This window comes from Heterocephalus glaber, unplaced genomic scaffold (genome assembly GCF_053883595.1).
Source record: "Heterocephalus glaber isolate CG9 unplaced genomic scaffold, H.glaber_assembly_v1.0 deba00001764, whole genome shotgun sequence".
Classification (NCBI taxonomy): domain Eukaryota; kingdom Metazoa; phylum Chordata; class Mammalia; order Rodentia; family Bathyergidae; genus Heterocephalus; species Heterocephalus glaber.
In genome coordinates this window covers 11,237,019-11,252,446 of record NW_028258461.1, presented here as the reverse complement: position 1 = coordinate 11,252,446, position 15,428 = coordinate 11,237,019, and the positions used below count along the sequence as shown (strand labels likewise).

At 40.1% G+C, this 15,428-nt stretch overlaps 1 protein-coding gene across 4 annotated transcripts in view; it reads right to left on the bottom strand.

Annotated features, from left to right (window-relative positions):
* Window positions 1-1,030: 1,030 nt before the first annotated feature.
* Window positions 1,031-15,428, bottom strand: part of LOC101705107 (cancer/testis antigen 55-like) — a 129,535-nt gene continuing 115,137 nt past the window's right edge. For 2 of the 4 annotated variants that reach the window (XM_021242513.2, XM_087202130.1), the window contains exons 2-4: window positions 3,399-3,543; window positions 2,504-2,616; window positions 1,031-1,851 (exon numbers count right to left, since the gene is read on the bottom strand). In XM_021242513.2, coding sequence (XP_021098172.1) covers window positions 1,660-1,851; window positions 2,504-2,616; window positions 3,399-3,543 — 450 coding nt within the window. In that variant the 3' untranslated portion in view covers window positions 1,031-1,659. Of the gene's footprint in view, window positions 1,852-2,503; window positions 2,617-3,398; window positions 3,544-7,975; window positions 7,999-10,320; window positions 10,362-15,428 lie in introns of those variants that run through there. The other 2 variants (XM_004862345.3, XM_013078675.3) reach the window with 2 other exon arrangements.

The window sequence follows — 15,428 nt, the reverse complement described above, 5'->3', positions numbered from 1 at the left end:
TTTGCTACGTACAAAGATGAAGAAACATTATCACCCCCACACTGTGGCAGCCCTGCTGCTGCAGTGACCCCTCAGTCCAAGGCGGACATCTGGCAACAGTGGCCGTGACGGAATCACACCCGAGTGCGCTGACCATGTGCTGTTGCTCTCAGAGAACTCTCTTCCACTTCAGCCACACTGGGGAGTTCGTGGGAGTTGGGGACTCCATGGCCAGGCCATCGCTTCTACCAACTCGGCCTCCTCTGTGATTCCCACAGGGTCTGGCTGTGCTTTGCGTGAACTCTCTCAGGGACTCTGACACGCCACCGCTCCCACCTTGCCCTTTCTCTCTCAGGGGCTCCTGAGCCTCGGGTCAGGAATCCTGGGGGGCAGGGAGCAGTGACAGAACAAGTGACAGCTTAAGCTGTACAAGATGTTCACTCCTACTGTGTTCCTTTATTATGAAGGGGAGAACTCACCCCTGGGTGGTTTCGAGGTCCCACGTGACCTGTAAAACAAACTCAGAACTAAACTAACTGCTTATTGGAGGACCAGGGTGTTTTGGTGAATTATGAATCCCAGAGCTGGAGACGCGCTCCATGCCCCTTCCCAGTGATGCTGAAAGCTTTAAAACAGCTCTTCCCCTAGGAGGCTCTTACCTGGCTAAGAGAAAGCACATAGCTTCATGGAGTATGCTTGTGCGGCTTTGGGACTATCCGTCCGCATGGGCGAAACCTGGCCCATCCTTCAAGGGGCTATCGGTTCACCTGCAGGTGGGCTGCACCTCTCCCACAGAGTGGTTCACGGGAGTCTATAGACACCATGCACACTGGGCTGGGGATTTAGCTCAGTGGTTCTGCTGCCTGCCCTGAAAGCTCAAGGACCCGAGTTCCATCCCTAGTACCAAAAAAAAAAAAAAAAAGGAGTAGCTATCCCATGGATACCACGCACAGCAACGTTTTCTTTTATACAACCAAATGAAGTGTAATATGATGCTAAACAATTTTATTCTGATGGATTGAACGATGAATTAACCACTGGTAGACATTAGTGCTGCTCGGATAATGGATTTATTGAACTTAACAACATTAACTCTGCCCTCGTATATAACAGGTGTTCTTCTAAGTGCTTATCAATGAGTTAATGAAAAAGAATACACCCGATTGTTATGGAGCTTACAGTCTAGCATGGAGAAGAAGGGACATAAGGAACCACTAATTTAATAAACTTGAATAAGTAGGCGGAGAGGAACAATGGCATGGACAAATGAAAATTGGACAGAAAGCATAAGCGGGACCGACACTTGAAGGGTAGGCGATTCTGCCCATTACCATGCTGGCCCCACCACCTCTTAAGCCTTCCAACTCTGCACCTTACTTGAGAGCCTTAACAGGTCCCCGCCAGCATATAGTCTGCTTCTGGACAGGGAAAAGAAGGAATTTAACTGAATGGCAGTGTGTGTTTTTTTCTTACAATCAAGAGCCAGCTTTAGCATGTTTTTGAATTAATAAGGTCCTTCCCTAGAGTTGGCTCATTCTCCCAAGGGAACTACCTAGTGTGTTTACGAGAAAATTTATATTTAACATATTGTTTAAGCTCACTAAGCAAAGCTTTTCCACTGGACCAGGCAGTTGACTGCCCATAGAAGTAAGGATGAACAGAAAATGAAAGGCTGGGTTATTAACACCTGTGAGCTAGGGTCATAGAAACTGCCCTCCACAAATAGCAGGACTGAGTACTCTCCACTACGACCACGTTGACGACATCATATCGTTGAGGTACATAACCAGCAGGGAGTTTCAGTGAATCCAAGGTGAAAAAGATTTTGTTGTCTATCACCCCATGTCTTCCATGGACACTAGTAATGCTGACCTGTGAGGGGAAATGATGGAGATGAGTGGGGAAAGCATAGCACATGGTAACCGCCTCTGCACCTCCTCACTCTGGCTGTCACCTGCAGGCCACTCCGCCCCTACCACTTTCCCAGCCTGCCAGAGGCACTGGCAACACCCGGGGTCTCTGTAAACACACGTGTCCCCAGGTCACACTTCACCCCAGTACTATCAGAGTCCGTGGGAATAGGCTCTCCGTCTCAGATGAGAAACCTTGCTCTAGATTTGACCCACCACGGCCATTCACTGTATATCCTACTCATTTTCAGGCTGCACCACCCAAGGCATGGCCCAGCTTTTACTTGGATGCTCACAACCCACCACCCACTGCATTCATTCTTTCCCCCACAGCATTCCTGCAAGCAAATTGTTCTCATAACTGTTCATCTCAGAACATCGTAATACCCAATTAACTACATAATGTGGAAATCAATTATATGCATGTTCAACATTATTGCATATTTATTTCCTTTTAGAAGTCTTTCCTTTTTAAGAAGTAAATATGCCCCTTTTGGCAAAGAATATATTTTCTTGTTTTCCAACCACACTCAGTAGGATCCCAGACAACAAAGTCAGCCTTAAAGGAACAATTGACAGAAAGTAATGTCAAGTGCAACATGGAAACAAATTACCTCATCCACATGCCTAGAGTTCATGGACTTCACTGAGTATGCCTTGATGTGCGATATGCCTGGCTCTGTGGAATACACAACCTCCAACCAGTCACCCTTGTAAGGCACAAAACCTAAACCAACCATGGAAAAAAGTGAGTGCAATTACCTCATCCCCAAGGTCATGTGTAATTTCACAGCTTCCTCCAATGCTGTAATACCCCACATACCTTCTATTGGATATAAGTCCATTTTGTATATGTTTAAGACAGACACCTTATAAATATTTCTGCCAAAAGAGAAGTTTCCAATCCTTTCACCATTAATTCGCCTCTACTGTGCCAACTTCTTTGGTGCAGCACAGGATTTATTAATCAACTGGTCACATTCACAGCTCCTTTGGCAGGGGCAGTCTAGTGCATAGGTGAGAGCACAAGGCTGAGCCTGACTGCCTGCCAATACAGCTTTAGATGTACACAGAAACTTAGAACGTATCTACTGATTTCTAATAGAATTCACCAGTGAGCATACATAAACACACACACACACACACACACACACACACACACACACACCAGGCTACGAGGCTATCTCCAAAGTTAATTTGAAGCATTTGATATATGTTGAAAATAGTAAAAAGTAAAAGATAATAGTATCCTTTACATTGTAGAATGTTTTCATCAATTAGAAATTAAACATTTTTATTACTGAAAAATGTATACAAGGCATTAATGATTGTATTCACACATAAGAAATCACAGCAGCGATTTTTTATAAATATCACCTATTTGTTTCTCAATTATCTATTATTTTATTTTCAAGTACCCAATTCACATATTTAGAGATGCTAACTGGAGCCAAGTATATAATAATATTACCTCTTATACTATATCTTCGTAAAAACGTAAAATCATACCTTCACAAACAGTATCTAGGCGGAAGGAAGTTTCTTTATTAATGTAGACAATACCCTCTGTTACAGCGGTGACACAACCAATTAGAACATTTATTTCAGGTTCTGATGATCCAGAGTCAGCAAAATGATCATAGACAGCCTCCATCTGTAAGATACAGAGTTACCCCAAATAAAATAAAACTTACCATAATAAGAGGACCTTGTATGACTCCTGAAGAAGCCCCATCAGAGCAACTACTTCACCAACTAGCCTGTCACAGTTGTATGGATTCTTACAAGATAAATAATTCTTACATCAGAGAATAAGGACTATTATTCACAGCAAAAACATCCTGGCCCAGCCTATTCACACTCTGGTGTTCAAGAAATATTTTATACAATCCCCCTCAATACCAGTCCAGATATTTCACTTGGCAAATACATCATGGATATGAGATGATGGTAAAAATAATATCTGTGCATCATGGACTGTTAAACTGCATACAGTATGTTCATTGTGCATTCATGTATAATGCCTTCACAGCATCATGTCCAAAGATTAAAAAAAAAAATGCAGTGGCCGCAGGGCCCATGGAGTGCTGTGTTTGAGGGGTGTTTGGGCTCTCAAGGTCGGCGAGGCCTTTTACTTTCCCAAGAGTGGCTGACAGAAGAAATGAGATGTGGTCTGAGGGACAATATGACTATGAAAGACTTCCAACAGAACAAGTACCTCCTCAGACTGATCCCATTATTGTTGCATGTGCACATAGCACCAGAAAGGCATATTTGGAGTCTGTATAGATATTCTAATTTCAATGCCCAAGTAAGAGCTATTACCCTCGCATTTTACTGGTCTTGGACAAAACTACTTCCATCAATGAAGCACACCACTTCAGGGTCTTGGAGGGGCAGGTCGCTAATGTCCTGTCTGTTTGCATAGGTCTGGGAGATCACTTGTTCTGAAAAGTGTCTAGCATCTAGGCTTGTAGGCATTAGAGACAGGATTAAGAGCAGTGCAAGTTTTGCCCAGGCTCCTAGGGCAGAGAAGCTCAGCCAGTCCCAGCACCTGGAAAGAAGCTCCCCACCTCCAGCCCAGGCTCCTAGGACAGAGGTGAGCCAGTCCCAGCACCCGGAAGGAAGTTCCCCCACCGCCATCGCAAGCTCCTAGGGCAGAGAAGCTGAGCCGGTCCCAGAACACTGAAGGAAGCTCCCCCGCTGCCATCCCAAGCTCCTAGGGCAGAGAAGGTGAGCCACGTGGGTACCAGAAGCACCCCCTCCCGTGGAAATGAGAAGACATGTAAACAAGTCTCAAAAACAGACTTCTGGATCACCTACAGATACCCCAAAGGGAAACGAGATTGAACACTCTGATGCTCAACCACCTGGACTCTCTGAACTGGCAACAAAAGAGGATCTGGGAAAAATGAAATCAGAAATAATTACTCAGATAACAGCAAAGATTTTGCTCATAGTGCAAGACATGATTAATAAATCTAGAGAGGAGCTCAGGAACATGATGGAATCCCAACATAGCAAACAAATGGAATCCATAAAACAGATGCAAATAGATTTCCAGGACATAAAAAACTCCACTGAAAGTCTACACAGCAGAATGAGCCAATGTGAGGACAGAATTTCAGATATAGAAGATAAGATTGCAATTAGTGAGGAGGAAAAGAAAAATTGCTTCAAAATTATAAGGGAACATGAGAAATCAATCCAGCAGCTGCTAGATGATGCAAAGAAGAATAACATAAGACGGATTGGTGTCAATGAAGAAAGAGGAGAGAGTGCAGATGACATAAAAAAACTCTTCACAGAAGTGATGGCAGAAAACTTCCCAAGGAGGGGAAAAGAACTTGACATACAGATAAGTGAGGCATATAGGACTCCAGCTAGCCTTAATCAAAAAAAATCTACACATAGGCATATAATAGTTAGGATTCCAGAAATCCAACAGAAGAATAAAATTCTACAAGCAGTGAGAGAAAAGAAACAAATCACATACAAAGGAAAGCCCATCAGAATCACAGCAGACTTCTCAATGCAAACCCTCAAGGCAAGAAGAGCTTGGAGTGATGTATTTCAAGCCCTAAGGAAAACAGCCTCCAACCCAGACTGATGTACCCTGCAAAACTATCTTTCAAAATTGATGGAGAAATAAGATACTTTCATGACAAAGAGCACCTCAGGAACTTCATGAATACCAAACCAGCACTCCAAAAAATTTTAGACAATACCCTAGGAAAAGACAATGAGGATCACAACCCCAGGAAACCCAGCAGAATGCATCCATTGGTCATGACAAATTAAATGCAAAGGGGGAGAATCCAACAAAAAGAAAAAGTCATGACAAGGCTTTTAAAACTTTTAACTTCATCTCCCTGATGAGTGTATAATTCAATCTTATTATTGTACTGATTAGTATTTTTCTGATTCTAGAATTGCACACCATTCCTTGTGCTACACTGGCTATTTATCATCTTCTTATGTCTACATTTTAATTGGGTTGTCTATTAATGAGCTCTAAGAATTCTTTATATATTCTGGTCATAGTTTATATGTATTGTAAATATGGTCTGTGTAAGGACTACTTTTCATTTTAATGATGTCATTTAAAGTTCTAAATATTGATGGAATCTCATTTATCAATTTTTTTCTTTTATACATCATGGTTTTTGTATCCTAGGTAGTTCTTGCCTACCCTGAATTCATAAATATTTTCCCTTATAATTTCTTCTTAAAGTTTCATACTTTTAGGCTTTCTTATTTAGGTTCATAGATCACCTTCAAGTTATTTTCATGTATGGAAAAAAAGGGTTGAGGTTAATTTTTTATATACGGATACCAGGTGTTCTAGTGCCATTTGCTGAAAACACTATCTCTTCCTTGGCTCTTGAATTGAGTTTATATTCTATAAAATGCTAATGTTAAATAATCTTTCAAAACTCAGTGGACCATATATGTGTGGTTCTATTTCTCGATTCTCTGTTTTATTCCAATGATCTATATGTCTTTCCTTACACCAACACTGCCTTGATTACTGTAGCTTTAGAAGAAGTCTTAAAATTAGGTACTAAACATCTTACAACACTGTTTTTGTTTTTGTTTTTGTTTTTAACTTTTCTAGGTCCTTTGTACTCCTACATAACTTTTAAATTTCAATATCCAATTCTTCATTTATAGCAAGTATACACAGACCTGAATTTTTATATATACCTTGTATTTTCTAATCCTGCTAAATTCAAATACAAGTTCTAGGGGCTCCTAGAGATTTCTTAGTATTTTCTCTGTATATGATCGTTTCATCTACATATAAAGATTTTGCTTCTGCTCTGCCAATCCTATCCTAGTTGTGTCATTTTATTGCCAGACTATTTTGGTGGGGACTAGGTTTCAAAGTTTAATGGACAGATAAAGAGTAAGCATATCTGCCCTTGCTCCCCACTTTAGGGAGAAAGCATTGTATCTTCTCCATTCATAGAGTTTTTGTTGGAAATATGGAGTACATGTCTTTGATCTGTTGAGAAGGTTCTGTTGTACTTCTAGACTCCTGATAGCTTTTACCATGAACAGCTGTAGAATTTAGTCCAATACTCTTTCTCCAACTAGTGACAGGATCGCATGGCTTTCTCATTTCCTCTGTTAAAATGATGACTTTTGGGGGTGGATCTTCCAATGCTGAACCAACACTGCCATCCCTATAATAAAACCACTTTCTACATCCTGCCAGATCTGACTTCCAATAGTTTGTTTTGTTAAACAAATTTCTATCTATGTTCATACTTTTTTCTTCTATTATCTTTATCCAGTTTTAGGATTAGTATAATGTTGAGTTCCTAAAATGAGGGGAGAAGTGTTCCTTCTTTTTTCTGCTTTAATTGTTTGGTATAATTTATCAGTTAAAATGTTTATGAGCCTGCTGTTGTCATATAGGTAGGTTTTCAAGCTAGGAATATACTTTCTTTAATAGGTGCTATTCAAATTTGATATTTCCTCCAGAGTTAGTTTCATTAATTTGTCTTCCAAGGTACTTCTTAGAAGTTGTCAAATTTATTTCAAAAAAGACTTTTGTAATATGCTTTCTATATCCTTTTAAATTCTGTAAAATCTGTGGCAATATCTCCTAGATCTTCATATTGTAATTTAAAAAATGTATAACTGATACTGTGTAACAGGAAGAAAAGGTCTAAAAGACCAGAGGAATTGGGAGGGGCAGGGGAAGGGAAAAACGGGAAAGGAAAAAAATATGAATAGAGGAAACAAAATGGTAACAAGGTCTTTGCAAATAGGGAAGGATGGAGGGGGTGAAGGGAGGGCAAGGGAAGGGGGAAAAAATAAGAACTAAGATACTCATGTAAAGGTACAAGATCCCAATGATGAATGTAACTGTATTTTATACCAAAAATGTACCAATAAACTTAATGGGAAAAAAAAATAATGCTCGTGCCTTTTAATTGCAAAATTCTATATCATAAAATGCAAAATATCTAGATCTAAGTAACTTGTGATGATGGATATAAATCAAGTTTGAAACTGGTTTTCACAAATTCCCAGGGGGGAGAAAATATTAGAGTGAGAGAAAATCAAGACAGTACCTGATCATTGTGAGACTTGAGCTCTGTGTGAACAAAACAAAAGAGAAAGGATTACTTTGTAAATGGAGGTAGAGGCAGGAACAGGGAGCAAGAGAAGAACAGTAAACACACGTTAAGACAATGGGGGAGAAAATCATAATACTCAGGTGTTCATGTAGGGGCCAGGATCATGAGATAAAATTGGAGAAATAACCACAGTTGGAAGAGATCTAAAATACGCAAGTCACATCAGGGCTTAATTTATCTAAGATAGAGAGGAATACAAATATTTTAGCTTATTGGAACTAATCATCCTCATATTTAAATTTCTCAATTACACAAACAATACATGTTGATTATAGAATAAGAAGAAAAAATACATAAGCACAAAGAAGAAAACAGTGACTTGTAATCCATAATTCTATTACCTGGGCAAAACTATTAACTACATTTTGCTATTTACCATGCTCCAGATATTTTTCTGTGTACAAATATATATCCTCTGCCTTTAAAACAAAATTTAACATTATTATAGTATTAAAATATCAATAAAGATCATTAACATTTTTATAAAACAAGAGATCACTGAAAAGGTAACATGGCATCCCAATGAATGAATGTGTCAAAATTAAATGACCCACTTATTAGACATTTAGTTTGCATCCTTCAAAATACATTGCCTAATGACCTGACTTATTTCTGCAGGACAAAATCTTTGTAATCATGTTTCTTGTTCAAAGATTTCTAGTGGAAATATGAGCCACTGAGATGTAAAGATTTTTAAGTGTTTTTCAAAGCCTGTCTCATTGCTAGTCCTATTTTCTCTACAGGCGTCTTTCTAGCTGTCAATTCCACCCACATAGTTCTTTCCCCCAGATTCACTTTTGTTGAGGAATGAAGCACCAGTGTCCTGTCTATACACCACGACTGATCCATCACACCCTCTGATTTCTCTGTGCCCTGACTCCCCACTAGCTCTCAGTCATATTTTAGAATCAACCTTCCCCAAGGTTTCCTGTCCAACTCCTACTCTCCCAATTCTCTTTCTTTTCCCTTGCAAACACTGCTAACAGTGGGGAATGCAGACATTTTCAAAGCCTTATGAGGCCTTTCCATACTATAGAGGTGAAGTGGATTATACGACTTATGGTAAAGGACAACTGGATAGTAATTAGCAAAACAAGATAAGGCACCTTCCCTCAGTCTGCATACATCCAGGCTTACTGAGTGTCTATATGTAAATCAATAAACTTTCATGGAAAGACTAAGTAAATCCTTGTGTGAATTATTAATTGGAATAAGCCTCTCTAAAAATACTACCTGAACCCAAAGGCCACATGGTCAAGATGGAAATATTTATAGTACATAAAAACTGAGCACTACAAAACAAAGTCAAATTATGGTGCTGTGAAAATAAATGCAAATCTTCATAAACTAATTTTCCTAATAGAGCTTTAATTTTCTTAACAAAATGCCTGTAATATTTCTAAAATACAAATAGCTCCAAGAAGAACAAAAGTTGCTGTGGTCTCATGAAAACTTAACTAAATTCCAAGTAAATTATGAGACTGCTTTTCACTTCTCACATTAGCAAAGATTTCAGATTGATTATATTTCCATCCTTACCAATACTGACAAACAAGTCTCACAGCCTACTGCTAAGAGTATCAATTAGTAAAATATAGCTAAAAGGTAATTTGATATTACCCATCAAAATAGTAAATATCTGGACCGTGGTGATAATTTCATGCTTCTGTAAATTTACAAAAGATAAATCATTGAATTGTACTCTAAAAATGGAATAATTTGGGAGGCGTGGTGGCACAGACCTCTAATCCCAGCTACTCAGAAGTCTGACGCAGGAGGATCACAAGTTCGAGGATAGTTGGGGAACTAATAAGATCCTGCCTCAGAATAAAAAGGGTTAGGGATGTAGCTCACTCAATGGTAAAGTACCCAGTAATGAAAAAAATATATAAATATATAATATATAAGTACATAAATATATTACATAAATATATAAATTTATTATTTATAATTTATTATATAAATACATCATATATAAATACATCATATATGATATATAATATATCATATATAAATATATCATATATACAGAGGGAGGGCAGCAGCCTCTGCTGCCCTTCTTCAGGGTCCGGCCGCCTCCTCTGGAAGAAGGCCTAAGTCCGGCCCAGAAGCCTCATCATGTTGCTGTCACCACGGGCCAGACACCGCCTCACCACACAGAAGGAGCACAAGCCCTCTTCGGTCGTGACAACCTCAGGTCACAGTCGTGTTACACTGCCTCAGCCTCTGTGCTGTGTGACCAAAATATGAGCAATTGGCCCTGAGATTCAAGGACTCACCGCCACCACAGGAGTTCGAAGGTGCCTTTAACCGCCCTCAATGCAAGGGCTTTTGCAGGGTCACTGCTTTATCAGTCCAGCCAATCAGGGCACAGCTAGAGGTCACGTGGACACTCTGCCCAATAGGAGGCAGTGGGTGGGGAAATAATGGCTCCTCCCATCAAAATGGAGGGCACCAGTAGGAAGGTCTCCGAAAAACACCATCGGGGCTGAACCTTGAGTGTGTTCTCAGGAAGTGTGTGTGTGTGTGTGTGTGTGTGTGTGTGTGTGTGTATCTGTGTCTGTGTGTGTCTGTATGTGTGGAGGGGCTCTTCTGTGGGGTCCCCTGGAAGAACTGCAGGTCTGATTTGGAAGGTGTGGTAGAAATCTGTGCAAATAAAAAACCCAGAATGTTATTTAGCATGAGGACTGGACTCACAGTGGGTGGTCAGCCATTACTCAGCAAGGGTCTTATTGAGTGTCCTGTGAGCATGTAACATTTTAGGGGATCCTCAGTACCTGTCTGTTACACTAAACTCCTTTTATAGAATAATTTATATATAGTAATTTATAGTATCGAGTGTATAGTAATTTATCATAGAATTCTTTGATGATCTTTGGTACCACTTATTCCTTGCTCAACTAAATATGCCAATTTCTCTGATATATATATATATATATATGATATATATATATGATAGATATACATATGTGTATGCTCGGTTACTTCTTCACTTAGTAAATATCTATTGATTACTAATTATAAGCCAGATACTGCTCTGGGCACTTGGAATTAATGGTAAGAATAGGCAATAATCTCTTCTCACAGCAAAATGATAAAGGATACAAATATAAAGAATAATAAAATGTTGACATGTTGAAAGATAATAAATGCATTGACAAAAATATAGCTGGACAACAGCTCAAGGATTTTATAGGGAAATGATAAAAGGGGGTAACCAAGAAGCATGCATATTCATAGTAATCTTAGGCTGTGGGGCCTCGTTGCAGGTCTGGTTCTGTGGATTTGTGATGGTGCCAGGGCTTGGACAGCAGTTTCTGCTCCCAGCATCACATGAAGCTGAGAAGGAAAAACAATTTCAAGAGACTAAGTTAAAAGGACAAAATAGAGTCAAGTAGGACAATGAATGAATGTTTTTCCAATTCCTCCAATTTTAAAGTATTCCCTGGTACACCTATCCTTCTAGTCACTTTATGTACTACATTTGGGGAAATGCAATTAAAAACAAAATCTCCCAATGCAAAAAACCTTTCCATAAAGATAGTAAAGAAAACAATGTTATAATTAAATACATTTTAAACTAGAATGTGACATGCATTAGAGGCAACCAGCTACAGAGATCACCAAGACAGAAAAAAAAAATCTGTTACATGGCTAAATGAAGGCTACAATGCATTACTTTGGGTATGTTTTGTAAATTGGAGTTGGGTTACAAGTTAGTTCCAATCTCCTCCTGGAACCTGGGAAACAGAAATTTACCTTTTGTGATGATTTTATTTCAAAGAGATGAATTGCAGGTCTTTAAGGAAATATTCCTGAGCTAATAGCCTGGTAAGAGCCCGGGAATGGTGGCCCATGCCTGTAATCCCAGCACTTGGGAGGGTGAGGCAGGAAGATTGCCTTGAGTTCGAGGCCAGCCAGAACTATATATAGAGAGACCCTGTCTTAAAAAACCAAAAACCAAGCAAACAAACAAAAACACAGTTGAAAATGACTGAGGAAGAAAGTTTGAAAGAAAAGATGAAGAGAGGTCTCTGTTTATTCTTATTTTCAACACAGAGTGCTATGGTTTAGAGCAAAAATATCCCCCAAAGGCCAGCTGTTGAAGTGTGGGGAGATGATCAGATCATGGAAGCATAACCTCACCAGTGGATCAATGCACTGATGAGTTCATAATTGAAAGGGCTCTTAGGAGGTATGACCTAGATGAATACAGTAGGTCAGGGGCTTGACCTTGGTTATTGTATTAGTCACTGTCCTGTTACCAGGACAAAATACTCAACGCTCACAACTTAAAGGTGGAAAGGTTTATTTTGGATCACAGTTTCAGATGTCTCAGATGATTGACTAGCTCCGAGGCAGAAATGGAATGGTGAAAGGGCATAGCAGAGAAAAACTACTCACAACATGGCAGCAAGTAAGCAGATAGAGAAGGGGGATCCGGGAACAAGAATACACCCTTTTGGGTCATGTCTCTAGTGATCTGCCTCTTCCAATGAGGCTCCACCTCTGAATATATGAAACCTTTGAGGGACATTTTGGATCTAAACCATAATATTCTGCCTTTGGCCTCCAAAGGGCTTATGTCCATCTCATTAGGCAAAAATGCATTCAGAGCATCTCTAAGAGTCACCAAAGTCTTAACAGTTCTAGCATTACTGAAAAGTCTTAAGTCCAAAGTCTCCTCTGAGACACAAGGGAAACCCTTAGCTGTGAGACTGTGTAAAAGTAAAAAAGAAAGTTAAATATTTCCAACACACAATGGCAGAGGGTAAACATTCCCATTCCAAAAAAAGGAGAGATGAGGGCATAGAAAATAATTAGACCAAACAAAGATAAAAACTAGGAGGGCAAACACTAAATCCTATAGCTCCATGTCCAGCACCTGGGGCAAGTTGTTCAACGTGAGTTATAAAGAGCTCTGCCCCTATAGCCTCACTATAGGCCTAGAAGGCCTCTCTCTTCTGATGACGCTGCTTATTGCCTGCAACTTTCCTCAGCAGACATTCCTGGGAGCTCTAAATTTCTGGGGTCTCCATTGCACATTTAGCTTCATTCCCAAAGCTTCACACACTGCCCTCTCAAGGGTGCATTTCCTGGCCTTGCAGGTCTTCCTTTGAAATCTGAGTGGAAGCCTCTATGACTCCATAACTCTTGCATTCTGCATGGATGAAAAACCAGCACAACATGGGTTATACCAAGATCTGCCATCAGCTCTAGCAGTAGCCAGTACCCATTGGACCATGGCTGCAGTGGCCTCTGAGTGCTTGGATGGATGAACTTAGGGAAATACTTCCCTAGGTGGTCCCTAATGAGCAGGACATCATGGGGATCTCTTCTCAAAGCAAAGTGTTTCAGAGTTTACCCTTTTATATCCTTGACGCTAAGATGGCTAGAGTCTGGCCATTTATTCAGATGCCTGCAAGTTATATTTCTTATCCTGATGCAAAGTATCTGGCTTCTTTTCAATGGTGCTGATCTTTTCAGCAACCACATTCTCCTTGGCCCCAACTTTGCAAGTGCTTCCTTTCTGGGAAAATGACAAACTTTTCATATCTTTTGACTCTGCTCCTGAATTCTCACTATAGATATGGCTAAAAGCAGCCAGCAGTACCCATGCATGCCACAGCCTGAACACTGGGCTGCCTTGAAATTTCCTAGACAATATTAATTGCTCTGCTGCCTTTAAGTTTAGCCTCACACAAAGTCTTAGCACATGGGCAAAATATAGACAAGTTCTTTGGCAGGGTGAAGCACACATGGCCTTTGATCCAGTTTCTAATAGAGTCCTTATGCCAATATGAAAACTCTTGAGCCTGGCCTTTACTATCTGTATTTCTATCAGCATTATGGCCGCCTCACGTCTCACCAGAATCACCCATCAAGCTCTGTTTACAGAACTCTAGGACTTCTCCAGCCCACATCTCCAAACCTTTTGAAACTCCATCCACAAAGCAGTTCCAAAGGCTTCTAAGCCACATGTCGAGTTATAATCATAGTGATGCCCCATTTCTCTGGTACCAGTTTTCTGTATTAGTCACTTTCCCATCACTGGAACAAAATACCCAACACCTGCAATTTAAAGGAGAATAGGAGAGTGAATTAAAATGAGAGTGAAACTGAAGCTGCAATGGAGAACTTAGGAAGTTGGAAATGCCATGAACATGCAGTATCTGCCAAGAAAAGCTGCAGAAGCTGCAGACAGCAAGCAAAGCCAGCCCAAGTGAGGACCAATGTGGGTTGCAGCCAGCAGGCTTTGGCCGGGGGAGATGCCCATGCCCATTGGAGATCATATCATGGACTATTTGCCCCAGATGCAAGATGTGGAGCTACAGGAGTAGGATGTGCTTTGCTGTCTTTCAGTATTACTTTGGTCTGATTCCTCCTTGCTGTTTTCTTATTTTTGCTGTTCAGAATGGAAATGTTTACTGTATGTCTGTCCCACCGTTCAATGTTGGAAGTGTGTTAACTTGGTTTTTAATTTTTAAGGAGAGTCACAGCTAAAAACTGTCTTGCATCTCACAGGAGACTTTGGACTTGGACTTCTGATCAATGCTGGAACTATTAAGACTTTGGCAACTCTTGAAAATGGACTAAATAGATCTTTCATAAAGAGATGGACATGGACCTTTAGGGGCCAGAGGTAGAAGGTTATGGTTTGGATCTAAAATACCCTCCAAAGGCCAGCTGATGAGTTAGCTTCTGGGAAATAATCAAATCATAAAGGTGCACGGCAGTGCAATGGTGGCTGTATCTCACTGAAAGTCCTAGCAACATCCTCCTAAGGGTTTTGGATGCAGCTCCAGGAATTTGCCAGTAGATGTCGTTATTCTCATAAGCACAAGTTGAACTTGGAGTAGAGAAAGGAGTGTTTCACCAAACAGTTCTGACAAAATAAGCTTTCTGTAAATGAATAAGCCATCAGGATGAGATATATAGGTTTGCAAAAGTAATACCAGGTGCAAGATGTTAAGCAAAGAACCTATGAGGTGATTAACCATTTTTGATTCCTATATACACACTATAAGAGTGATTTGAAAATACAGCCTGGGAGCAGAACATCCCAATAAGTCACCAGCCTCTTTTTGGAACACCAGTAAATAGAAGGGAACAATCCGCCCATGGTTTAAATTAGGCAGAGTGCAGGATGAGCAGGCCATGGTGTGGGAAACCAATCGGGTCTTAATCCTGGCTCTTCACATTATGAGCTGAGTGACAGTGGTCAGGCCTCTCACACTATCTGAGCTCTACTTTCTTTATTTCCAAAAAAGACTAGTAATACATAGATTTTGATGAAGACCAATGAAACAATGCACAGTGTCTGTACGAGTTTGCTAGGGCTATGCTAAGAGCTTACTACAAACTGGGTGACCTAAAACAAGTGAAA